Below are 25,322 nucleotides of genomic sequence, written 5' to 3'. Positions count from 1 at the left end.
TGGGATCGAGCCCCACATCAGGCTCTCTGCTCCGTGGAGAGCCTGCTTTCTCCTCTCTCTCTGCCTGCCTCTCTGTCTACTTGTGATCTCTGTCTGTCAAATAAATAAATAAAATCTTTAAAAAAATTTTTTTTAAAATGATGCTTTGCATTTCCATTTTATATAGTAGTTTCACTCCAAATTGCTCTTGAGGGGGAAATGGCTTTGAGGTTAAAACCAAACGTTTGGAAGCCAGTCTGGCCCTCATTTTACATAAGGCAAGGCCTAGAGATATAAAGGGACTCATCCCAGGCCACCCAATGAGTTATCCCAGGAGCTAGGACCTGCTTCTCCTGACTCCTAGGAGCACCCCCTCCAAGGCTGGATGCTGAGAATAGCCTTGTCTTCCTGGTAGGGAAGAGGGCCAGCGCTGGGCTGGAGGCTGGAGGCCCACTACGCTGCTGGTGACCAAGTGGGGACCACCCAGGACAGGGGCCGTGAGGCCAGCCCTGTGTGCTGCTTGTCCTGGCGGCTCTCAGCTCCACACTCGCTCCTCACCTGCCGCAGGCCACTTGCCTGTGATGTCTGGCCGGTCGTCTATGAGAAGGTCGGCAGAGACCACGGTCTTGTCTGCAGCCAGCACGATGTGATCCAGAAAGTCAGGGCCAAAGTGCTTCTCCACCCAGGCATACTGGAACACGAACAGGTAGGGGGAGAAGAGAGGGCCATCAGACCTGGACACAGAGGGAGCGGGGGCCCAGCCAGGCTTTCTCCAGGAAGAAGGGCCGCTGTCTAGGATCTGTGATGATCCCACTGGCAGCAGAGCAAACGGGCCCTCTGGAGATGCTGTGACTTGTCCATGTCCCCACAGCTCCAGTCCAAACGGCACCATCCGCCCAGGCCTGGTCTACACAATCCAACACTCATGCCAGGAGTGCCTCCTCCATTCCCCGTGTGTATGCACTCTGTTGGGCTCCAGGGACAGAAGTGAGGGGGGACAGAGCTCAAAGACACACTGAAGCAGTTCATCAGATGACACAAAGGAGACTGCCGCCCAGCAGTGTGGGGCAGCGTGGTGGGAGGCAGGCATGGCCTGGGGCCCATGTTTCTAGCATACCTACTCCGCAAACACTCACCACCCATCACCATATCTAAGCCTCACAAAGCCGACACAGCAGGCAGCGCTCTCTGCATTCCGTCTTTATGCACCAGTGCCTACTGGGCATCCACTTGGACGTGGGAGCCCACGGTGTGTGGGAGAGATGCTCTCACGCAGTCCATGCTCTAAATGCAGGAGACACCGCACAGAAATGGACAACCAAGTTCAGGTGGGACGAGGGCTCCGAAGGAATACAGCCAGGAGCTCTGACAGAGGGAGGTGACAGGAGGCCTCTCTGAGAAGGGATGCCTGCCACTGGCTGGGCATGACACGGCAGAGACTGGGTATTAAAGGTCTAGAAAGTTCCACAAAGAGAGAACAACAAATGCAAACGGTACAGGGCAAGAACACACTTTGGTGTTTATCTGAGTGGCTGGAGTGCAGAGAACAGAGGAGCAGGAGGAAAGAGAGAGGCGGGGCAGACCAGGTCCCGTGGGGCCTCGCAGGCCTTGTGGAGAGAGACCGCTTGTTCTAAGTCTGCCAGGTTATCTATTAGAGCTCCGTTTCACAAACTACCTGTGGCCAAGGACTGGCTGTTTCCTTAATTCCCAATTTCTTGTGGACCCCTCTGTCTGTGAGATATGAAAGCCATGTCTTCTGCCCATTTCTTGATTGGATTTTTTGGTTTTTTGGGTGCTGACTTTGATAAGGTCTTTTCTTCAAAGAAGACACACAAATGGTCAACAAACACATGAGAAAATGTTCCACATCACTCGATCCGGGAAATACAAATCAAAACCACAAAGAGACACCACATCACACCAGTCAGAATGGCTACAATTAACAAGTCCGGAAACAAGAGATGCTGGCGAGGATGTGGAGAAAAGGGAACCCTCCTACACTGTTGGTGAGAACGCAAGCTGGTGCAGCCACTCTGGAAAACAGCATGGAGGTTCCTCAAAAGGTTAAAAATAGAGCTACCCCACGACCCAGAAATTGCACAACTAGGTATTTATCCAAAGGATGCAAACATAGTGATCCAAGGGGGCAGCTGCACCCCAATGTTTTAGCAGTGATGTCCACAAGAGCTAAAATATGGGAAGAGCCCAGATGTCTATTGACAGATGAATGGAAAAAGAAGATATGGGGTGTGTGCGTGTGTGTGTGTGTGTGTGTGCGTGTGTGTGTGTGTGTGTATGTGTGTGTATGGCTGGATACAATGTCAACACACAATAACCACTTGTATTTCTATGCATTTGGATATTGAAATGAAGGAAATAATACCTTTTATAATAGCACCAAAAATATGAAATAGGATGATTACACACTTAGAAATAGTTCAGATGATACATTCCATGTTATATGCACTTTGCCACAATCATCAAACATTTATTTTGGGGGCGTCTGGGTGGCTCAGTGGGTTAAAGCCTCTGCCTTTGGCTCAGTTCATGATCCCAGGGTCTTGGGATCGAGCCCTGTGTCGGGCTCTCTGCTCAGCGGGGAGCCTGCTTCCCTTCCTCTCTTTCTGCCTGCCTCTCTGCCTACTTGTGATTTCTGTCTGTCAAATAAATAAATAAAATCTTAAAAAAAAACAAACATTTAATTTTTTTTGGAGATTTTATTTATTATTGTAGAGAGAAAGAGAGTGTGAGCAGGGGGAGGAGCAGAGGGAGAGGGAGATAATTTCCTGCACACTCTGGGGTGAGCGCGGAGCCCGATGTGGAGCTGGATCCTCTGACCCTGAGATCATGATCTGAGCCAAAACCAAGAGCTGGATGCTTAACCGACTGAGCCACTTAGGTGCCCTGACAATTTTTTAAATGAAGAATAAAGCTGGAGAATTCACACTGTTTTCAAGAGTTGCTATAAAGGGGCACCTGGGTAGCTCAGTCGGCTAAGCGTCTGCCTTTGGCTCAGGTCAGGTCCTGGAGTCCCAGGATCAAGCAGGGGGATCTGGCTCTCTGCTCAGCGGGGAGTCTGTTTCTCATCTCCCTCTGCTCCTCCCCACCCCCCTGCCCCGCTTCGGCTGTTTATCACTCTCTCTCAAATAAACAGGTAAAATCTTTTTAGAAAGTCACTACAAAACTACAGTAACCGAGAAAGAGTGGTTCTCACAAAAGGATAAGCATTTAGATCAAAGGAACAGAATATATTTAAGAAACAGACCCAAAGGTATCAAGGTAATTCAACAGAGAAAGGGAAGGTTGTCCAACAGAAGAACAGTTGGGTACCCATGGGCCAAAAACAAACAAACAAACAAACAAAAACATAAAACCACACACATTAAAACGTCTATTTTAAACTCCTACCATGTATAAAAATTAACTCAAAATGTACCGTAACCTAAATATAAAACCCAAAATTATAAATGCTGCTCTTCAAAGGCCATGGTTAAGAAAATAAAAAGACAAGCCACAAAAAACCATTATCTGACAAAGGACTTGTATCTAGAATAAAGATTTTCCCCCACGCAAACTAAGACAAACAGCCCAGTGAAGAATCAGTCAAAAATGTGAACCCTTTATCAAAAAGGACAAATAAGCCCGTAAGAGATGATCAACATCGCTAGTCGTTAGGGAAACACAAATCAAAACCACAGTGAAATATCATGAGGAACCCACGAAAACAGCTGCAGTAAAGAAGACTGATAATACTAAGTGCACATAAGAATGTGAAGCAGCAGGTGCCTGGGTGGCTCAGTCAGTTAAGCGGCTGCAGTCATGGTCATGATCCCAGGGTCAGGGATTGAGTCCCGCATCGGGTTTCCTTCTCAGCGGAGAGCCTGCTTCTCCCTCTCCCTCTGCCTGCTGCTCTACCTACTTGTGCTATCTGTCAAATAAATAAATAAAATCTTAAAAAAAAATGTGAAGCAGCTAGACCTCCCATGCACTGCTGGTGGGAATGCAAGGTGGGACAGTTGCTTTTAACAACAGCTTAGCAGTTACTTTAAAAGTTAAACACACATCTATCATACAAGCCAGCCAATCCCACTGTCACTATCTGCCCTAGAGACAGAGAAATGAAAGCATACATTGCCCCAAAGATGTGGACCTGAATGTTTATAGGAAATTTATTCATAAAAGCCAAAAGCAGGGAACACCCCCAAATGTCCATCCACTGGCAGATAAACAAATGATGACACAGTCATACAGTAGAATTATATTCAGCAATAAAAAGGAATGTGCTACTGATACATGCAGCAACAACAAATGAATCCCAAAAGTATTATGTCTTTAAATGAAAGCCAGGGACAGACTGTATGAGTCCATGCTATATGACACTGTGTAAAAGGCAAAACTATAGCAATGGAGAACACATCAGTAGCTCACTCATACCAACAATACCCAGAGAGGGAAGGCACAGGGAAAAAGACTGATTGAAAAGGACACAGATGCACAATATTTATTTTATTTTATTTTTTTAGAGCAGTTTCAGGTTCACAACAACTGAGCACAAAGTACAGAGAGTTCCCATATAATTCTTATCCCCAAATATATACAACTTCCCCCTTACTGACATCCAACAACAGGGTGGGGCATTTGTTACACTCAAGGATCCTACACTGACATATTGTTATCACCCAAAGTCCATAATTCATATGAGGGTTCCCTCTCAGTGTTGTATTCTTTGGGTTTGGACAGAGGTAAAAGGACATGCATCCACCATGAATAATTTCGTGAATTGGAAAGTCCTCTGCTCTTCATTTAGTCATCCCTCCCTCCCCACTAATCTCTGGCAACCACTGATCTTTTTACTGCCTCCATAGTTTTGCATTTTCCAGAATGTCATATAACTGGAATCATACAGTATTGTAACTTCTTCAGATGGGCTTCTTTCACTTAGTAATACACATTTAGGTTCCTCCATGTCTTTTAACGGCTTGAGGATTCATTTATTTTTAGTGCTGAAAATAGTTCGCTACCGGGGCGTACCAGTTTATTTACACATGCAGGATATCTTGGTTGCTTCCAAGTCTTGGCTATCATGGATAAAGCTTCTATACACATCTGTATACAGGGTTTTGAGTGGACATACATTTTCAACTTAACTGGATAAATACCAAGGAGTGTGATTAGCAGATCATACAGCTAAGAGCAGGTTTAGTTTTGCAAGGATGTGCCAAACTATCTTCCCAAGTGGCTCCACCATTTTGCATTCCCACCAGCAATGAGGGACAGTTTCTGTTGTTCCACATCCTCTCCAGCATTTGGTGTTGTCAGTGTCCTGGATTTTGGCCATTCTATTAGGTGCACAGTAGCATCTCACTGTTGTTTTAATTTGCAATTACCTAAGACAGAGGATATTGAACACTGTTATATGTGCTTCTTTACCATCTGTAAATCCTCTTTGATAAGGTGACTGGTTAGGTCTTAAGACTACTTTTTCATCAGGCTGTCCATTGCCTGGTAGTTGAGTTTTCAGAATGCTTTGTATATCTTAGATAACAGTTGCCTGTCAGTTTTCTTTTGCCAATATTTTCTCCCAGTCTGTGACCTGTCTTCTCATTCTCTTGACATCATATTTTGCAAAGCAGAAGTTTTTCATTTTAATGAAGCTCAGCTTATCGATTCTTTCATGACTTGTTCCTTTGGTGTTGTATCTAAAAAGTCATCATCATGTCTAAGGTCATCCAGACTTTGCTATAAATTGTCCACTAAGCACTGCTTTTACTGCATCCCACAAACTTTGTAAGTTGTTTTCATTTTCACTTAGTTCTAGATATTTGTCTTATTTTCTATTGAGCTCCTTCTTTGAACCATGTGTTATTTATAAGTGTGTTGTTTAATCCCAGGAATTATTGGATTTTCCAGCAATCTTTCTATTACTGGTGTCTAGTTTGAGAACACGTATGATTTCTATTATTTAAATGTGTAAGGTGTGTTTTGTGGCTCAGAATGTGGTCAGACTTGATGAATGTTCCATGTGAGCTTGAGAAGAAAATGTATTCTGCTGTTGTTAGATAAAGTAGTCTATAAATTCAATCATATCTAGTTGATTGATGGCATTACTGAATCCAACCATATCTTTACTGATTTTCTACCTTCTGGATCTGTCCATTTCTGATAAAGGGATGTTGAAGTCTACAACTGTAGTAGTGAATTCATCGAATTCTCCTTGAAGTTCTATCAGTTTTTGCCTCACATATTTTGACACTGTTGTTAAATGGATACACTTTAAGGATTAGCATGTCTTCTTGGAGAACTAACACCTTTATCATTATATAATGCCTTTATTTATCCATGATAATTTTGTTTGGCCTGAACTCTGTTCTGTCTCAAGTTCATGTAGTTACTCTCACTTTCTTTTGACAGTGTTAGCATGGTATCTCTTTCTCTATCTCTATAATTTCAATCTATGCCTATATATTTAAACTGTGTTTCTTGCAGACAGCATAAATGTGGGTCTTGGTTTTTTTTGATCTACTATCATCTTTTAATTTAGACCATTTAGACCACTGATGTTTAAAATGATTGTTGATATAGTTGGATTAATATCTGCTGTATTTGTTACCATTTTTTACTCTGCCCTTATTCTCTGTTCTATTTCTGTTCTGTCTTCCAGTCTTTTCTACCTTTTATGATTTTTACTGAGTATTTTATATGATGCCACTTTCTACCCTTTCTTTGCATATTGAGAATCATGTACTTTTTCTTTTTTTACTTTTCTGAGTAGTTGGCCCAGAGTTTGCAGCATACATTTACAACTAACCCAAGGCCATTTTCAAAAACACAGTGTGCTGCTTCACAGATAGTGAAAGTACATTATAATAGCAACAGGTTCCTAATTTCTCCCTCTCATCTCATGTATGTATCATTGCTGTAATTCATTTCACTTGCACAGAAGTTATAATCATCAAATACATTGTTGTAATGCTATTCTGAAAAAACTGTTAGATGAACTAAAAATGAAAATTTTTATTTTACCTTCATTTATTCTCTAATGCTCTTTCCTCCTTGATGTAAATTTGAGTTTTTGACATATCATTTCTCTTCTCTCTGAAGAATTTCTTTTAAACTTTGTGCAAGACAGGTCTACGGACAACAATCTATTTTTGAAATTCCAAGAACATCTTTATTTCTCCTTCACTTTTTTTAAAAAAAAGATTTTATTTATTTATTTAACAGATACACAGCAAGAGAAGGAACACAAGCAGGGGTAAGTTTCCTGGATCTGTGCTTTGGTATCTGATACTCATTTGGTGAAAAATTCTGTCATTATCACTTCAAGTATTCTGTTCCTGTCTCTTTTTCTTCTCCTCTAGTATTCCTATTACATGTATGTTATACCTTTTCTAGTTGTCCCATGGTTCTTGGATACTCTGGAGTTTTAGTTTTGGTTTCTAACACTCCTTTCCCCATTTGCTTTTCAGTTACAAAGTTTCTACCGGGATATCCTCCAGCTCACAGATTCTTTCCTTGGCTGTGTCCAGTCTATTTAACAAGAACATCAAAGGCATTCTTCATTTCTGTTACAGTGTCTCGATCTCCAGCATTTCTTTTTTATTCTTTCTTAGACTTTTCACTCTCTCTTCAAGCTGTGTTCTTTGCCTTTTAGTATGCCTTGTAACTTTTTGCTGAAAGCCACACATGATGTACTAGGTAGAAAGAACTGTACTGAACAGGCCTTTAGCAATGTGGTGGTGAGGTGTGGGGGAAGGGGCAGTGTTCTCTAGTCCTGTGAGGAGGCCTCAGTCTGTCCATGAGCCCATGCCCCTGGATTCTGAGGTTCACCCGTGTTTCACAGTGCCTCCCTCTTAAGTGGGATAGGATAGCTAAACAGGGTGGAGGAAAGGTCAGGTAAGTTCTGATGAAACTGCAGGAATTTAGACTTTTGTAAGAGTTTTTCTTGCAGGCAGTCCTTGTTAAGAAGAACAGACTATCCTGGCGTATTTCAAAATAGTTACTTTTTCCTCCCCCTGCCAGAAGCACAAGGGAATTTTTTTTCCTGAGCTTTACTATGAGAACCTGACAAACCTCCTAAAAGCAAAACTCACAACAGTGTGGGTCCTTCTATGACTGGGGCCCGAGAGGAAGCATTTTGGTGTGCTGGACGTTTTCTCTATCTTGACTGTGGTGGTGATTACCATGTAAGGAAATAAATTTGTTGAGTTTCAATTCTATCTTAATAAACAATGCAAAAAAAATATAGCAATGAAGGCAAATTTTAAGGCATTTGAGATCTCTGCTAAATTGCCACCTAGAAAGGTTTTATATTTATTTCCATCAGCCATATCTGAAAATGCAAACATTTACCTAATACTAATTATTATAATTTTTAAACAATTATCCCTAATAGCAAAAAAAAAAAAAATCACTTGAAGTGTAATTTCTTTCTTAATGAAGTTAAGGGCTCTGTGCGTAAGTTCACTGTAGGTTTTTGCTTTCAGGGAACTTTCTATCCACCTCCACAGCCCGTTTGTCTCTAGGGTGTTCACTGTTTCCCATGGGTGTAAGAAGCCTCTCAAGTCATCCCTACGGTAACAGTTAAGTCTGTGTGGGTCATTGTCACTGTCTTGGCTTGGGTCCTCCTTATAGCCCATCTGGGTCACCGCAGCAAGCTCTATGTGGCTTCACTGATGAACCCCCTATACCACTGCAGTGAGTGTTCAAAGACACCCATTATGACAGCTTTGCATAAATATCCTTCAAAAGCCCCTCAGATCCCGTGACCTGAAGTACAAACTCTTGATTACCAAAGGCCCTGCCTTTTAGTCTCATCTCTAGCCTCTCCCTCTCAACACAACTGCCCCCCACCAGCACCATCTCCTTCCCATGCCTCTCTGTCCTTACCCACGCACACCCCGTACCCACACCAAGATCCCTGGAATTCCTCTTTGCCTTTGTGCATGCTGTTCCCACCACTCAGAGCTCGCTCTCCCACTTCTTTGTCTTCTCATCTCCATGACTCAACTCAATTCTTCTTTTCCCCAAGAAGCTGACCCTAGCCTCCTCCTCTTGGGTGACCACAGAACCTGTGATGCAGTGATAACCACCTATCTTCCTAAAGTAGAGATGGGGCATTTTGTAAGCACTGTAGCAGATTGATCAGTAAATGTTTGGTGAATGAATGCCAACCAAAAAAGCATTTATATTTTTATTGCAAAACTAATGGCTTATCAAAGAAAATTTGGAATATCAAGAAACGTTAGAGAAACATCTGTAGTTGGCTGTACTTCCTTCCCTCTTATTATTTATTATCTTTAAAACACAGTTGTAATCAAACTGTGTAGACAACAGGCAACTATATATAGAACTTATTATTCTTGGATCCCAGAATGCAGAAGAACTAATCAATCATAAAATTGTCCAGACTTTCTGGTTTGAGAAACGTGTGTTGAAGTTCATTCTTTCTTTACTGCTGGGCAGGAACATTTGGGGACAGACAGAAACAAGGGGATGACACTTACTGCTATCAAGCATAGTGCTAGGTGGTTTGTGCAAATTTCTTCTTCAGCTTTGTTTTTTTAATTTATGTTTATTGAGATATGATTGACATGTAACATTGTACAAGTTTAAAGTGTATAACGCATTGACTTGATATATTTATATAATGCAATTTGATTTCCAGTCAGTTTTCTTTAATCATGCCCATGGAAGGTATTACTACAACTGTACTGACAAAGAAGCCAAGTCCCAGAGAGGTGAGTCGAGAAGCTCACCGGTAGGTCCACAGATCCAAAAGTGAAAGTGTGATGCTCAGGTTCAGCCAGGGTTCCGCAGGGTCAGATGTCTGAGGGACACCTCTAAGGATAAGTCAAGGCTTGGACAAGCGTCTTTCATTACGTTTACTAGTTGCTGTTTTGGAAGAGAGGCATTGTTCACTATTCACCTGATTACAACTTCAGTTCCTAAAAATACCATGGGGATAAAATAGTTCAGCCCAGAGGAATGTAGAGCTATCCAAGTATAAAATGGTGTTGCCATTCCTAAATCAGAATCTGTCAAAATGACTGAAACTGAATCCAAACTACATGTTTGCAAAAGAATCACCAGAAGGACTTTCAAGGGAGGGGATCTCTCAAGACATAGGTTATGAGCAGCAAGCTCATAAAACCAGCCACTGTGGGAGTGAAGAATTCAGTGTGAAGATGATAAAGGGGCGTGCATGGGTGGTGATGAAGCTGGTGCTGAGAAAGGACAGGGGCAGAACATCCAGGGCAGTGACAGGGCCTGGAGCAGCTCCCTGACACCTCCTCAAAGCCCTCTCAGAGCCATGTGGGTCCACATGGCTCAGAAATGAAGATATGAGAGTAAGACATGTTCCTTGCTCTTCGAATGTTGGGTGGACTTCCCACAAAGTCCCCCTCTGCTCAGATGAGCAGATCCCAGGAAGCCTCAAATGAGGGAAGGGATGCAAATCCTGGGAGAGGGTGGGGACATGCCATTACCCAATGACAGGTGTCATCATTACCAGTCTACTTCATTTAGTGGAAGATGTGAAAAATGGTGCCATTAAACCCAAGATTTTCAGGGAAATTGGCTTGACCCAGGATCCTGCACAGTATCATGCACTTCTGTCCACAAACCCAATTAAGATGATAAAATAACCACATCTAAGCAGAAGAATAGAGTTGGTTTTGGAACTATCAGCCATTTGAATGGCCAGATTTCTTTAGATATAATTCATATACCATAAAATCTACTTATTTAAAGTATACAATTCAAGGGCTTTTCGCATATCCGCTATACCAAAACATGGCTTATCTTGCTAAATGTTCTGTGTGCACTGGACTAGAATGGTATCTACTGTTGTTGTGTGAGGTGTTATATAAATGCCAACTTGGTCAAGTTGGTTGCCAATGCTTGTTCAAGGCTTCTACATTCTGACTGATTTTTTGGGGTGGGGATGTCTACATACTCTATCACCTATTAAAGCAGACATATTAAAGTCTCCATAAGAATTATGAATTTATCTATTCCCCTTTGCAGTTCTATTATATTTTTAAATTTTTATTTAATTAAAATAAAACAAACAGTTCACCCATTTCTCCCACCCCTCACTTCCAACCTCCAACAACTGCCAATCTGTTCTCTGCATTTATAAGTTTGGGTTTTTTCTTTTGTTTTGTTTTTTGTTTGTTTGTTTTTATTAATTTTTTTTGAAGATTTTATTTGTTCATTTGAGAGAGAGACAGAGAGAGCACAGAGGGAGTGGGAGAAGCAGACTCCCCACTGAGCTGAGAGCCCAGTATGGGGCTTGATCCTAGGACCTGGAGGTCATGACCTGAGCTGAAGGCAGATGTTTAACCATCTGAGCCACCCAAGAACCCGTTTGTTTGTTTGTTTTCAGATTCCACATATAGGACATCATACAGTATTTGTCTTTCTCCGTTTGTCATTTCATAATACCCTCGAGGTCCATCCATGTTGTCACAAATGGCAAGATTCCACTCTTTCTTACAGATGAAATCATATTCCTTTGCATATAATAACAAAATTTCTTTATCCATTCATCCATCAAAGGATTCTTAGGTTGTTTCCATATCTTGGCTATTGTAGATAATGCTGCAGAACACATAGAGGTGCATATATCTTTTCAAATCAGTGTTTTTGTTTTCTTTGAATAAATACCCAGAAGTAAAATTGCAGGATCATATGGTAGTTTTATTTTTCATCAGTTGAGGAACCTTCATTCTGTTTTCCACAGTGGCTACATCAACTTATATTCCCACCAACAGTGCACAATAGTTCCTTTTTCTCCTTATCCTCACCAACACTTGTTACTGCTTGCCTTTCTGATAACAGCCAAACTAACAGGCGTGAGGTGGCACCTCATTGTGGTTTTGATTTGCATTCCCCTGATAATTAGTGATGTCGAGCTTCTTTTCATGTACCTGTTGGCCTCTGTATACCTTCTTTGGAAAATGTCTATTCAGATCCTTTGCCCAGGTTTTACTCAGATTGTTTGGTTTTGGGGTTGCGTGGCTTTTGCTATTGAGTTGTATGAGTTATTTATGTATTTTGGATATAAGCCCCTTATCAGATATAGGATATTTTCTCTCATGGAGGAGGTTGCCTTTTCATATTGTTGATGGTTTCCTTTGCTGTGCAGAAGATTTTTAGTTTGATGTAGTCCCATTAGTTTGTTTTTGCTTTTCTTGCTTTTGTTTTGGTGTCAGGTTCAAATCACTGCCAAGAGCTATGTCAAGGGACGCCTGGGTGGCTCAGTTGGCTAAGCGGCTGCCTTTGGCTCAGGTCATAATCCCGGGGTCCTGGGATCGGGCCCACATCGGGCTCCTTGCTCAGCGGGGAGCCTGCTTCTCCCTCTGCCTCTGTCTGTGCTTACTCTCTCTGACAAATAAATAAATAAAATCCTAAAAAAAAAAAAAGAGCTATGTCAAGGAGCTTACCACCTATTCTTCTAGGAGTTTTATGGTTTCAGGTCTTATATTCAAGTCTTTAATCCATTTCGAGTTAATTTTGCGCATGGTATAAGATAGAGGTTTCATTCTTTTGGATGTCGCTGTCCAATTTTCCCATCATCATTTCTTGAAGAGAATGTCCATTCTCTATTGTATATTCCTGGCTCCTTTGTCGTAAACTGACCATATACATGGGTTTATTTCTGGACTCTCTATTAGTTCCATTATCTATGTGTCTGTTTTATTCCAATACTATACTGTTTTGATCACCATAGCTTTGTAATATAGTTTGAAATCAGGGAGTGTGACACCTCCAGCTTTATACATCTTTCTCAAAATGACTTTGGCTATTGGGGTCTTTCGTGGTTCCAAATTTTAGGGTTGCTGGCTCTAGGTCTGTAAAAGTTACTACTGATATTTTCATAGTGATTGCATTGAATCTGTGGATTGTTTTTGAGTAGTATGAATATTTCAACAAATGAATCCATGAGTACAAAATATCTTTATGTTTATTTCTGTCTTCTTTCTTTCATTAATGTCTTACAATTTTTAATATACATGTCTTTCACCTCCTTAGATAAATTTATTCCTCAATATCTTATCTTTTTTGATGTAATTGTGAATGGAATTATTTTCTTAATTTCTCTCACAGTTCATTATTAGTATAAATAAACACAACAGATTTTTGTGTATGGTTTTGTATCCTGTAACTTTACTGAATTTATTAGTCCTAACAGTTTTTTGATGGAGTCATTAGGTTTTTCTATATATAATATTATGTCATCTACAAATAGTGCTAGTTTTACTCCTTCCTTTCCCAATTTGGATACTTTTTATTTTTCTTTCTTGCCTAACTGCTGTGACTAGGACATCCAATATTATATTGACTTAAAGTGGCAAGAGTGGACATCCTTGTTTTGTTCCTGATCTTAGAGGAAAAGCTTTCAGCTGTTCACCATTAAATATAATATTAGTTATGCATTTATCATATGTGACCTTTATTAAGGTGAGGTACGTTCCCTCTATATCTGCTTTGTTGAGAGTTTTTTAATTAAAATGGATGTTCAGGGGCACCTGGGTGGCTCAGATGCTTGAGCGACTGACTCTTGGTTTCGGATCAGGTCATAATCTCAAGATTGTGGGACTGACCTCCACGTTGGATTCTGAACTCAATCGGAGCCTGCTCGAGGTTCTCTCTCCATCTCCTTTTGCCTGTCCCCCTGCTCACACTCTCTCTGTCTCAAAATAAATAAATAAAATCTTTTAAAATAAACAAACAGATAAATAAATAATAAAATGGATGTTGAACTTTGTCAAATGCTTTTTCTGCACCTATTGAAATGATCATATAATTTTATCTGTTTTGTTAATGTAATTTATCACATTAATTGATTTGCAGGTGTTGAACCATCCTTGCATTCCTGGAACAAATCCCACTGATTATGGTGTATGATCCTTTTAAAGTATCGTTGCATTCACTTTGCTAATATTTTGTTCAGGAATTTTGCATCTTTGTTTATCAGGGATATTGGCCTTGAATTTTCTTTTTTATGGCATTCTTTTCTGGTTTGGGTATCATGGTAATGCTTCATAAATGTGTTTGGAAGAGTCCTTCCAGCCCCCTTCTATTTTTTGGAAGAGTTTGAGGAGAAAAGGGATTAATTCTTCTTTGAATGTTTGGCAGGATTCACCAATGAAGTAATCTGGTCATGGATTTTTTTTTAAGATTATTTATTTATTTATTTGACAGACAGAGATCTCAAGTAGGCAAAGAGGCAGGCAGAGAGAGGAGGAGGAAGCAGGCTCCCTGCTGAGCACAGAGCCCGATGCAGGGCTCGATCCCAGGACACTGAGATCATGACCTGAGCCAAAGGCAGAGGCTTAACCCACTGCGCCACCCAGGCGCCCCTGGTCATGGATTTTTATTCGTTGGGAAGTTTTTGATTCCTGACTCCATATCCTAGGTAGTAACTGGTCTGTTCAGATCTTCTATTTCACCATGACTCAGTCCTAGAAGGTTGTGTTTTTAGGATGTATCCATTTCTTCTACAATGTCCAATTTGTTGGCATATAATTATTCTTAATAGCCTCTTATGATCCTTTGTATTTCTGTGGTATCAACCACAGTTGCATTAACTCTCTCATTTCTGGTTTTATTTGAGACCTCTTTTTTTTTAAGTGTATCACTTTTCTATACTATAAAAGGCTGTTTCCTTTTATTTCACTTTATAGTCATTTTTATATATAATTTACATACCATAAAATTCAGCAATTTAGAGTGCACATTTAAGTGTTTTTTTTAAAGTAATCCCCTATGTTGTACAACCATTGCCTATCTAATCCCCAAAAGTTTCCATCATCTTACAAAAAAACCCTATGCCAATTACCATGAACAGCCAATTATTTTATAAATAGTAGTTTGAGCCAAAACATAGCATGAGCCCCAGTTTTAGACACTGGGTAGCACACAAAGTGGGAGGTACCACCAGAGGAAGTTCCTGGAAGGCTGGAGTGTGGCTCTCACTGCTCCTAAAAGAATCTATGGTTTCTGCTGGTGGCAAGAGAAAGTGATGCACCTTTTAGTGTAAGTTTTAAAAGAGGTTCAAGTTGGTGTGAAATGTGTGATGAAATTTAATTCATTATCTACATTTTTTTACTTGAGTTTAAGTGAAGAAGCTTGATGATGTGGTGGAAATGTTTAACATTTATTCTTCCATCCAAACACAGCATCTGGAAGACATCATCAGGAGACCAGACTTCAAATGAAAAGAACATGTCCCACTGTTACATCCAAGCATCTCACTGAATCCCACTTGTGATCACTCACCTTGTGGAATGAGGGAAAGGAACAGTAAAATGTCATGCTCAAGTATGGAGAATTTAACATGGATTTTTAAAAAATCTCTTGGGGGGAAAAACTAGTAATATCGTGCTAAGTTCTGAGTGAGGTAGAATCAAAAAATGGGGTCAGCATAGCACAGAGGTGCAGCGCACAAGCTCTGGAACCAGACTGCCCAACCCTGACTCACCATGTCTTGCTGCCAACCTTGGGTAAGTGACTTCTCTGTGCCTCAGTTTCCTCATCTGTAGAATGGGGATAATAATAGCACCTACTTCAAAGGGCTATTATGAAGGCTAACGGATCACTATGGGTGAAGCCCTTGCATATATTACTAACTCATGAGTTAGCTACTACCGAGCCCGTTTGGCTTTAAAATGTCATAAGCTCCAGCCAGAAAGAAGGTTCTGATAAACTGAATAGCACTTAAGTCTGACTCCTTAAGTATAATAAAGAAGCTGAACTCTTAGCAATTAGGCTTCCCTCCTTTGACTGGGTCTCGAGAGGAATCAACTAAGGAGAAAAACTCCCACTTCGGCTGCCCGAGGCTGATGCTGCTCTGGGGGGCAGGAGCGGAGGGAAGAACTCTGTGAGAGGTCTGGTCTTGTGCCCCCACTGAGACCACCATGAGAGCAAAACATCCATCCTCAGCTTATGTCTTGAGACCCAGCCCCAGTACTCCCCCACCACAGGTACCAGACAAAACAATCGTCAGTCCCCATCTACGCCCAGCCCCAACTAGCCAAGGACACAAGGTCTACTAGGGATGGGAGGGTGCATGGATGGTGGGAGAGGAGGTGGCTGGGGCTATTTTCATGTCTTCACAAGAACCCTCCAACTGTCTTCTCCACTGACTTAGTTCCAATGTATGTGGGTCGGCAGAGGTGAAAACATGGCTGGGAGAGACACTTGCAACCCAACCTGATCCCAACCCCACAGGCTCTAGCGCCACCAGCCAACACACCCAAAGTTCCTCAAACATACTCTGCATTTTGCTGTCTTCATGTCTTTGTTCAGTGCCCCACTTCCTCCACCGACTGATCTGGTGGCCGATCTGGCCCCTGGATGGGGAGGGTGCTCGGCCGGCCACCAGCACAGCGACAACAGTATATGCCCCTCCCTGCAGAGTGTCACAATGTGCCTTCCTTGTGGGAGCCAGGAATTCTATCTCCTGGAATCTGTCCTATGGACATAATCACACGAAGATATAGGTACAAGATGACTTCAGCTCTTAGCAATCAAGTTTGTGAGGACTATTTGGGGACAGAAAAAAGACTAAAACTCCATTAAGGAGAAAATGGGTGCTAAGCTACGTGAGTTTCAAGTTTTGTTAAAATATATGTATTATATTTAATATGCATCAAAGAAAAACTAGAAAGAAACACCTCAAAATGCCAACGGTGTTTCCAGTGCTAAGTGGTAGGTCTGTAGCTGGGGTTTTGTTGTTTTTTTCCCCCGTGTTCGGTCAGGGCATCCACCATCCACTATCACTGCGCCGCTTCCTCTGATCTCAGCAGCTTGATTTTTCCCTGCAAAGATCCCTGTCCTTAATGGAACGTCAGTCAGGATGCCCACCCTCCCCTGGCCAAGGGCTGGGAGTGTGACCTGAGCTCAGCTGGTAAGTCTCCCTCCTGGGAACGTGAATCCAAGGCAGAGACACCCGAAGATGGAGAATGAACCAGGCTGTGGTCTTCTGTGACTGAGTCCCCATGCTCGGGGAGCCCGCCTACCGGCTCTGACTCCCAACCTCCTTGTCAAGGGGCTGCTCCCTCAGATTCTCCTGTGATTCTCTGAGCAACCCAACAGCGTCCTCATAAACTCTACTTTTGTTCAAGTTGGCGGGATGCCATTCCTGTTGCTGCATCTTAGGGGTCCCAAGGGATATCCTCTTCGCACGTGTTCACTGGACTCCCAAACCGTGGCAGTGAGCTTGCGCGGCTCGTGGGAGGGGCTCAGGGCGCAGGCTCGGGGATGCAAGGCTCAGGACCAAGCCCCAGCACCTGTACGAGCACTAGACCCGGGAGACCAGCTGCCTTGCCCCTCGCAGCCTCCTTCCTCCTCCATCAGACCAGAGGGGTACTGTTTCACAGGGAACTGCTGTACTGATCAGAAAAGCATAAAGCTTGGCACATCGAAGGCATTGGATAAATGGCAAACATTCTTACTAAGATATGTTTGATAAGTCTCTGTTGAGCTAATTAATCTATTCATCTGACAGCATGCCAGGCAGCCGGACTTACAGCCAACAAGACAGACATGCTCGTGCCCTCATGGGGGTTGCAGTCCACTGGGGAGACAGACAGGTAGCAGGACAGAGACAGAGATGCGAACCCATTTCACGTGTTTATACAGGAAACAAGGGCTGACGGATGGAACAGCAGGCTGTAAGCTTGAAGATACGGTCAGGAAATGGGGCTGGGGCAGCTGAGTGAGGCCCGAGGGTTGAGGAGGAAGGAGGGCACACAGAGGGCCCCACGGGTTTAGGGGTACAAAGCACGCTCAAGAAACAGGAACATGGAGCATCATGAAAGCAGAATCAGGAACTTCGATGATGCGAGAGGTGGCTGGGAGGGGCTTTGCAGGTTTTGGCGAGGAGTTTGTGTGTGTGTGTATGTATATGTTTTTAAATTCCATTTTAAGTGCAGTGGGGAACTGTTGAAAGGTTTTCTAGTAAGGGGCTGACATGATCTACTTTAGGAAAGACCTTCCCTGGCTCTGGGTGGAAATGAAATGAACAGGCAGTGTAGAAGGCTCTCTTAGTGGTTCTGGGAAGAAACGCAAGGGTGGTGTGATGGAGAGAAAGTAGGCAGACACCAGGTACTCTGAGCAGGACACACAACTTGCTGATGCACTGGGTGTGAGGCGTAGGAAGGGTGTCACCAGGATGGCTCCCTGGCTTTCAGCCTCAGAGGCTAGTGGACAATGCCAGTCTACCGAGAGGGAAGGGATGGTCATGGGACTGGGACGTCAGGAGCCCAGGGACAGACACATCGGGTTCGAGTTGTCCGGAGCTCAGAGGGCAGCCCCGGGCTGAACTGCACATGTGGGATCGTGGGCAGAAAGATGGAACCTGGATCCACAGAAATGCATGGATGACAACCAGCGTATCCCTCTTCCTCCAACAAGCATTGGCCCCACTACAACCACAGCTGAAGCAGGTGCTCCAGCTCGACAGTCACTCACACTCAAGGGTGCACCTGCGGGACTTGTTAAAACACACTGGGCAGCTCAGACGTTCCCAGGAGGGTCTAGAGAACGTCCATTTCTATCAAGTGTCTGGGGGACGTGGATCCCCCTGGTCTGGGGACCTGAGTTCAGATCACTGCTCTAGTAGAAACCTAGGACCAAAGAGGGCCAAGCCTCAGTCCTCACTCCACACTTACTGATGGTAAGTCGTTAACTCCCCTGAGTTTAGCTAACTCCTGTGACAAGACACAGGAAATGGGCGATGACTCAGTGGCCGCCAAGTACCTCTCGTAACACCACTTTTAACTACTGACTAAGGGGGAGTCCCCGTTCCAGTCAACGCACACCAAAGGCATTAAACATTGGCGGACTGTGTGCACTTTGTGGAGTTGGAGAGAAAGAGATCATATGAACACACTTGAGAAAACTCATGCCTAGAGGTCTGTGCTGAGAGAGCTTTGCCCAACCCCCACTCCCGCCCAGAGCAGAGGGGTTGTGGGGCCCCCAGTCCTGCCTTCCTGGACTGGGAAGGCTGCTCCCACTTCCCTTGAACCCACCTCTGGTGCAAATGCCCATCTCCTGGACAACACACCTTTCCTGTAGGCTTGGCAACCAAGGAATTAAAGGAATTGGTTCCCAATTTCAATAAAAGCCTCAGTTTTATGTAATTCTATTTCTTTTCAATGAAGATGAGGGCATGAGTGTGGAGCAAAATGCAACGTAACCATTTCACCTTCGTTAAGACTTTTGCATAAATAAATTCACGCATAATGTCTGGGTTTGGCTTTGGGTGGCTTCCGGCGCCTCCCACCACATGTTTCCTCTCCTTGCCTCGCCCTTCGCAGATGATCCCTCACTATTGTGGGCGTGGTCACCTTCCAGAGAACCTGGCATCCTCACCAGGCTCCCTGCAGAGAACATGCTGGAATGTCAGACTGGTGCTAGCGAAGGTCTTTGGGAGAGGAGAGCCGGGCACAGAAAGGAGGGACAGACGGGAGAAGAGGCAGCAATGAAGCCACCCAGTGCCGTGAGGGTCCGCACCCCTCCCCCCAGGGTGTGCTGAGCGCCAGCACCCCTTATCCGCAACACATGGGGTCAAGGTGAGAGGAAGCTGCACATCTTACCTTTTCGTAGGGACAGTACTTGTATGTCCTCATGGGGCTCGTGCAGATGAAGACATCAGTGCTGTGAGAGAGAGGAAGGAGAGTCAGACTGAGCCCCCACGTCTGCTCAGCTTTCGTCACCCCTGCCCCCCTGCCCCCCTGCCCCCCTGCTCTGCGGGTGTGAAGCCCTCCGGGGTCTGCGCCCATCACTGGAACAGGAAAACCCACCACCCCACACTGCTCTCCCAGCCAGACACATCCCGTCCCCCAGCCCTGAGCAGCCGCGTGTGACCTCTCCTCTGGCCCAGCGAGCAGCTCAGGGATGGGCGTCCATGCATGGCAATTTTGCATGGCCGGAGCCCGAGCTTAGCTGGGCAAAGCACCCGCGCTCTCTGGAATCTGAACGGGGAAATACCAAGAGAAAGGAGCATCAGCCATAAGAGAGGCACGAAAGGGGTGCACAGCAAGTCACTTGTGGGCCTCGTGCATTGCAAAGCAAAGAACCCCGTGAGGGACAGTCTTCCGGTTAAGTGTGCCCGCTAAGCCCTCTGGCAGAGGGGGAGGGAGGAGGAGCCCCCCCTCTCGGCCAGGCTCAGCTCCCTCACAACTGCTGAGGACCACCCCCTCCCACAGTCTGGTGACAGCGGGGGAGCTGACCGCGAGGGCCCCAGGCCCCAGAGCCTCACCAACAGAGCTCTCTGGTCCCCAACACCCGCAGAAAGCCGCCATGGACGGCTCCACGCACTGAGCCTGTGGAAGGCTAGATTACCCCGGGCTCCTTTGCTCTCTGGCAAATTAGTCCCCTGAGAGTCCTGCCTACGTCAGACTGCCAGGTCCCTCGGCAGAGAGCACGGGCCTCCTAGTTACCCGGAGTCTCGTCTCTCTCGGCCTCTGCCAACCTCACTGTCCCCTCCTGCGGCCGGTCCCCTAGGTCCTCAGCCTCTCCTCCCTGTTCTCTTGCCTCCTGCCCGCACTGAAAGCAGGCCCCATGCGAGGAAGCTGCCTCCTCTGTGTACCTTGGAGAGAAAGCTGTGTTTCCCCCACGCCCCACCTGCTGCAGACACACAGGTGTGGAGGGTCTCCCTCGCCCTCCCTTGTCACTTCCAGACATTCTTCCGGTTAGAGTGGGCGGTCAGTTAGGTCTTAATGGGATGCCTGGAGGCCGGCCGAGAGGACGTCACGGTCAGCTAGGAGGGAAGTCAGAGGCCTGTCCAGGCAGCACTCCAAAACAAAACCACGAGAAACCGGATCCAACCAGACAGACTCCAGACGGCTGACAAAGCATCATTCCTTCATCATGCCACATAACCATAGTCTATGAAGTCTTTCTCCAGAGGAGACCAAGAGCCTCCAGCGACATTGTTTGGTCGGGTCACCTCGGCCCCCCAGTCCATCCAGCGAGTCCTTCAAAATCCCTGACTCGGTGAAGCCCGTGCCCCGTGACCACCCGCGTGTGACCATTCCCCCTGCTGTCACCACCCTGCCACCTGCCGTCCTCCCGCCAAGGCTCAGCGTGTCTCCGTCCTCCCTGGGGCCCCTGTGGCCCTGCTGTCACCCCCCCTGCTAGTCTTCCTCTCCCTCCACTGGGAACAGAAAGAAACTGACTGTCCAGCTTCTTCAACCTGCACCCAAGCAACCACATGTTGCTGGAGGAAAAAAAAACAAAAACCAAACCAAACCAAAAAAACCCCTCACATCATCAGTTTGGCCATTTTCACCTTAAATTCATAACCACAACCCCAAGGCAGGGGTGCCATCGCCAGGCAGCCTGTCCCCCAGGGCCCTGGCGTGTGCTCGCCCTACTTGTCTCCAGCACAGCCGCCATGCACCATGCCCGTGACCGCCACCTTCTCGGCTCTGAGACTCCCTGGCTTCTCATGGTGGAATCTAGAACCACGTCCATGTCTGATCTTCCTTCTCCCTTTCCGCGGCACGGAGGAACAGCCGTCCCTCGCAGCTGTCAAGGCAAGCCCTTCATTTGTGCGCTGGATTCCATTCCCCCACCTTCACAAGGAGGAGCTACCCTGCCGCATTCCCTTTTCGGGGACTGCTCTTCCCTACAACTCATTCAAACATGTGCTGCTCTCTTGCATCTTAAAACATACATATACAAATACACACACGACCTTGACCTCATGCCCGTTCCCATGACTTCCCGTCTCTCTGCTCCCAAGACATCCACCAAGCGTCGTGAACCTGTTGACCCCACTTCCTGACCTCCTGTGTGTGCTTCGATCCACTCCAACCTGGGGTCCATCCCCTCCGCTCCCCAGAAAGTGCCTGTTGGCACCAAGGACCCTCATGTCACCGTAGCCAACGCACACCGCCCTCTCCTTCTCTGGCTCACCAGCACTCAAGTCGCCCTGCCCTCCTCTGTGCGAGCTCCTATCCTGGCACGCCTGCCCGTCGTCAGCCACCCCAGCATGATCTCCTGGCCTCCCCGGTGATTCTGAAGAACCACTCAGGGGTTCTCCATCTACACTCCCTGCTCCGTGATGTCATCCAAGGCTTTACACAAGCCCCCCGCCCCAACTTGACCTTCACCATTCAGCCCTGTCCCCCGAGGGCCAGGCTTATGTCCTTAATATCCTGCCGAATATCTCTGCTTGGGCATCTCACCAACACTTGGTGTTTGCAAAATGGCACACGACGTTCTCCCTACTCGCCAAACCTACTCCTTCCCCAGTTGACGGCACTATTACATAGATCCAACTGCTCAAGCAAAAAACCCAAAGATCACTGCTTTTCTTACCCTTCCCCCAACTCCCAGTATCCATCCCCAGATCTATGGGTTCTTCCTCAATGTGTGTTTCATTCCATCAACTTCCCTCCGTGGTCGCCACCCCAGTTATAAGAACTGCCACCTCTCATGGTTCCTCTCCCTCCAATTCTGCCCCCGCCAAGCCTTTCTTCACCCAGCATCCAGACTGATGATTTTTTTTTTTAGATTTTCTTTTTATTTATGAGAGAGAGAGAGAGAGGGAGACTGCGTGAGCGGGGAGAGAGGGAGGCAGAGGGGGGAGAGGGAGAGGCAGAAAGAGAGAGAATCTGAAGCAGACTCAGTGCTGAGCAGAGTCCGAAGCAGGGCTTGATCTCACAACCCTGACACCATGCCCTGAGCCAAAACCAAGAGTCAGACGCTCAACTGACTGAGCCACCCTGGACTGGGCCCCTGGACGTGTTATTTTTAAACAGCTTCACTGAGGTGTGATTGACATGCAGTAAACTACACAGGTAGAATGTGATAAGTTGCATGGGAAACACAGATCTCCACAATCAAGATAATAAATAGCTCCTACATTTTCCGGGCCCCTTCCTGTCTTCTCTCCACCTGCCCCTCCTTGTCCCTAGCCCACCCCCGGGCCCCAGGGAACCACTGATCTGCTTTCCGTCACCACAGATCAGACTGTATTTTCTAGAATCTTATATAAATGGAAACACAGAGTATGTGCTCTTTTTGTCTGGCTTCCTCCATCCAGTAAAGGTATTTCTGGGACTCACTCATGTTATTAAATGCATCCATAGTTGGTTGTTTTTGTTTTCTTTCATTTTTGAGCGGACTGATTTAAAAAAAAAACAAAACAAACAAACAGGGGAGGAGTCAAGATGGCGGAGAAGTAGCAGGCTGAGACGACATCGGGTAGCAGGAGATCAGCTAGATAGCTTATCTAACCATTGTGAACACCTACAAATCCAATGGGAAATCGAAGAGAAGAAGAGCAACAATCCCAGAAACAGAAAATCGATCACTTTCTGAAAGGTAGGACCTGCGGAGAAGTGAATCCAAAGCGACGGGAAGATAGACCCCGGGGGGAGGGGCCGGCACCCGGCAAGCGGCGGAGCGACGGAGCACAAAATCGGGACTTTTAAAAGTCGGCTCCACTGGGAGACATCGCTCCAGAGGCTAAACTGGGGGGAAACCCAGGCGGGGTCAGCATAACCCCAGGTCCCGCGGGGTCACAGAAGGACCGGGGGTGTCTGAGTGCCGCAGAGCTCGCAGGTATTAGAGCGGGGAAGCCGGCTATAGCGACAAAGCCGAGGAGTGAGCTCTAAGCCCAGGGTTACCTTGTGCGGGTCGCAGGCTGGGTGGGCTCGGAGCGCGGCCGGAGGCCACGGAGACAAAAGCGACCCGGCGCTTTTCTCCAGCTCCAACAATTGACTGCTTTCCTCAAGGCGCGACCGCAAGCCAGGGAGGCGGGGCTGTTGGGCGCTTTGCTCTGAGAGCGCACTGAGGAGCGGAACCCCAAGCTCTCGGCTCCTCCGGGCCGGAGATTGGGAGGCCGCCATCTTCATTCCCGTCCTCCGGAACTCTACGGAAAGCGCTCAGGGAACAAAAGGTCCCGAAAGCAAACCCGAGCGGATTCCTTAGCCCGGCCCCTGGCAAGGGCGGTGCAATTCCGCCTGCGGCAAGGACAATTGAGAATCACTACAACAGGCCCCTCCCCCAGAAGATCAACAAGAAACCGATCCAAAACCAACTTCAGTCACCAAGAACAGCGGAATTCCACAGCAGGAGAAAGCAAATCCTACCTGGACAAAATGACAAGGCGGAAAAACTCACCTCAAAAAAAAGAACAAGAGGCCGTACCGAAGGCTGGAGACCTAATCAATACAGACATAGGTAGCATGACAGATCTAGAGTTCAGAATGACAATTCTCAAGGTTCTAGCTGGACTCGAAAAAGGCATGGAAGATATTAGAGAAACCCTCTCCGGAGAGATAAAAGCCCTTTCTGGAGAAATAAAAGAACTAAAATCTAACCAAGTTGAAATAAAAAAAGCTATTCATGAGGTGCAATCAAAAATGGAAGCTCTCACTGCCAGGATAAATGAGGCAGAAGAAAGAATTAGTGACATAGAAGACCAAATGACAGAGAATAAAGAAGCTGAGCAAAAGAGAGACAAACAACTACTGGAACACGAGGAGAGGATTCGAGAGATAAGTGACACCATAAGATGACACAACATTAGAATAATTGGGATTCCAGAAGAAGAAGAAAGAGAGAGGGGAGCAGAAGGTATATTGGAGACAATTATTGGAGAGAATTTCCCTAATATGGCAAAGGGAACAAACATCAAAATCCAGGAGATGCTAAGAACGCCCCTCAAAATCAATAAAAATAGGTCCACACCTCGTCACCTGATAGTAAAATTAACAAGTCTTAGCGACAAAGAGAAAATCCTGAAAGCAGCCCGGGAAAAGAAGTCTGTAACATACAAGGGTAAAAACATTAGATTGGCAGCGGACCTATCCACAGAGACCTGGCAGGCCAGAAAGAACTGGCATGATATATTCAGAGCACTAAACGAGAAAAACATGCAGCCAAGAATACTATATCCGGCTAGGCTATCATTGAAAATAGAAGGAGAGATAAAGAGCTTCCAGGACAAACAAAAGCTGAAAGAATTTGCAAACACCAAACCAGCTCTACAGGAAATATTGAAAGGGGTCCTCTAAGCAAAGAGAGACCCTAAAAGTAGTAGATCAGAAAGAAACAGAAACAATATACAGTAACAATCACCTTACAGGCAATACAATGGCACTAAATTCATATCTCTCAATAGTTACCCTGAATGTTAATGGGCTAAATGCCCCAATCAAAAGACACAGGGTATCAGAATGGATAAAAAAACAAAACCCATCAATATGCTGCCTACAAGAAACTCATTTTAGACCCGAAGACACCTCCAGATTTAAAGTGAGGGGGTGGAAAACAATGTACCATGCTAATGGACATCAGAAGAAAGCTGGGGT

The 25,322-nt window shown here is 45.4% G+C and overlaps 1 protein-coding gene across 1 annotated transcript in view; it reads right to left on the bottom strand.

Annotated features, from left to right (window-relative positions):
• NT5M (5',3'-nucleotidase, mitochondrial) overlaps positions 1–25,322 on the bottom strand; it is a gene marked incomplete at both ends in the record, with an annotated part of 42,972 nt that overhangs the window by 1,150 nt on the left and 16,500 nt on the right. Inside the window, 2 exons of the mRNA XM_080826779.1 lie at positions 556–670; positions 19,590–19,650. Of these exons, the coding sequence (XP_080682905.1) occupies positions 556–670; positions 19,590–19,650 (176 nt within the window). The remainder of the gene's footprint in view (positions 1–555; positions 671–19,589; positions 19,651–25,322) is intronic.

Source organism: Martes martes, assembly GCF_963455335.1.
Source record: "Martes martes genome assembly, chromosome: 16".
Lineage (NCBI taxonomy): Eukaryota > Metazoa > Chordata > Mammalia > Carnivora > Mustelidae > Martes > Martes martes.
This window is presented reverse-complemented; position numbering and strand designations above follow the sequence as displayed.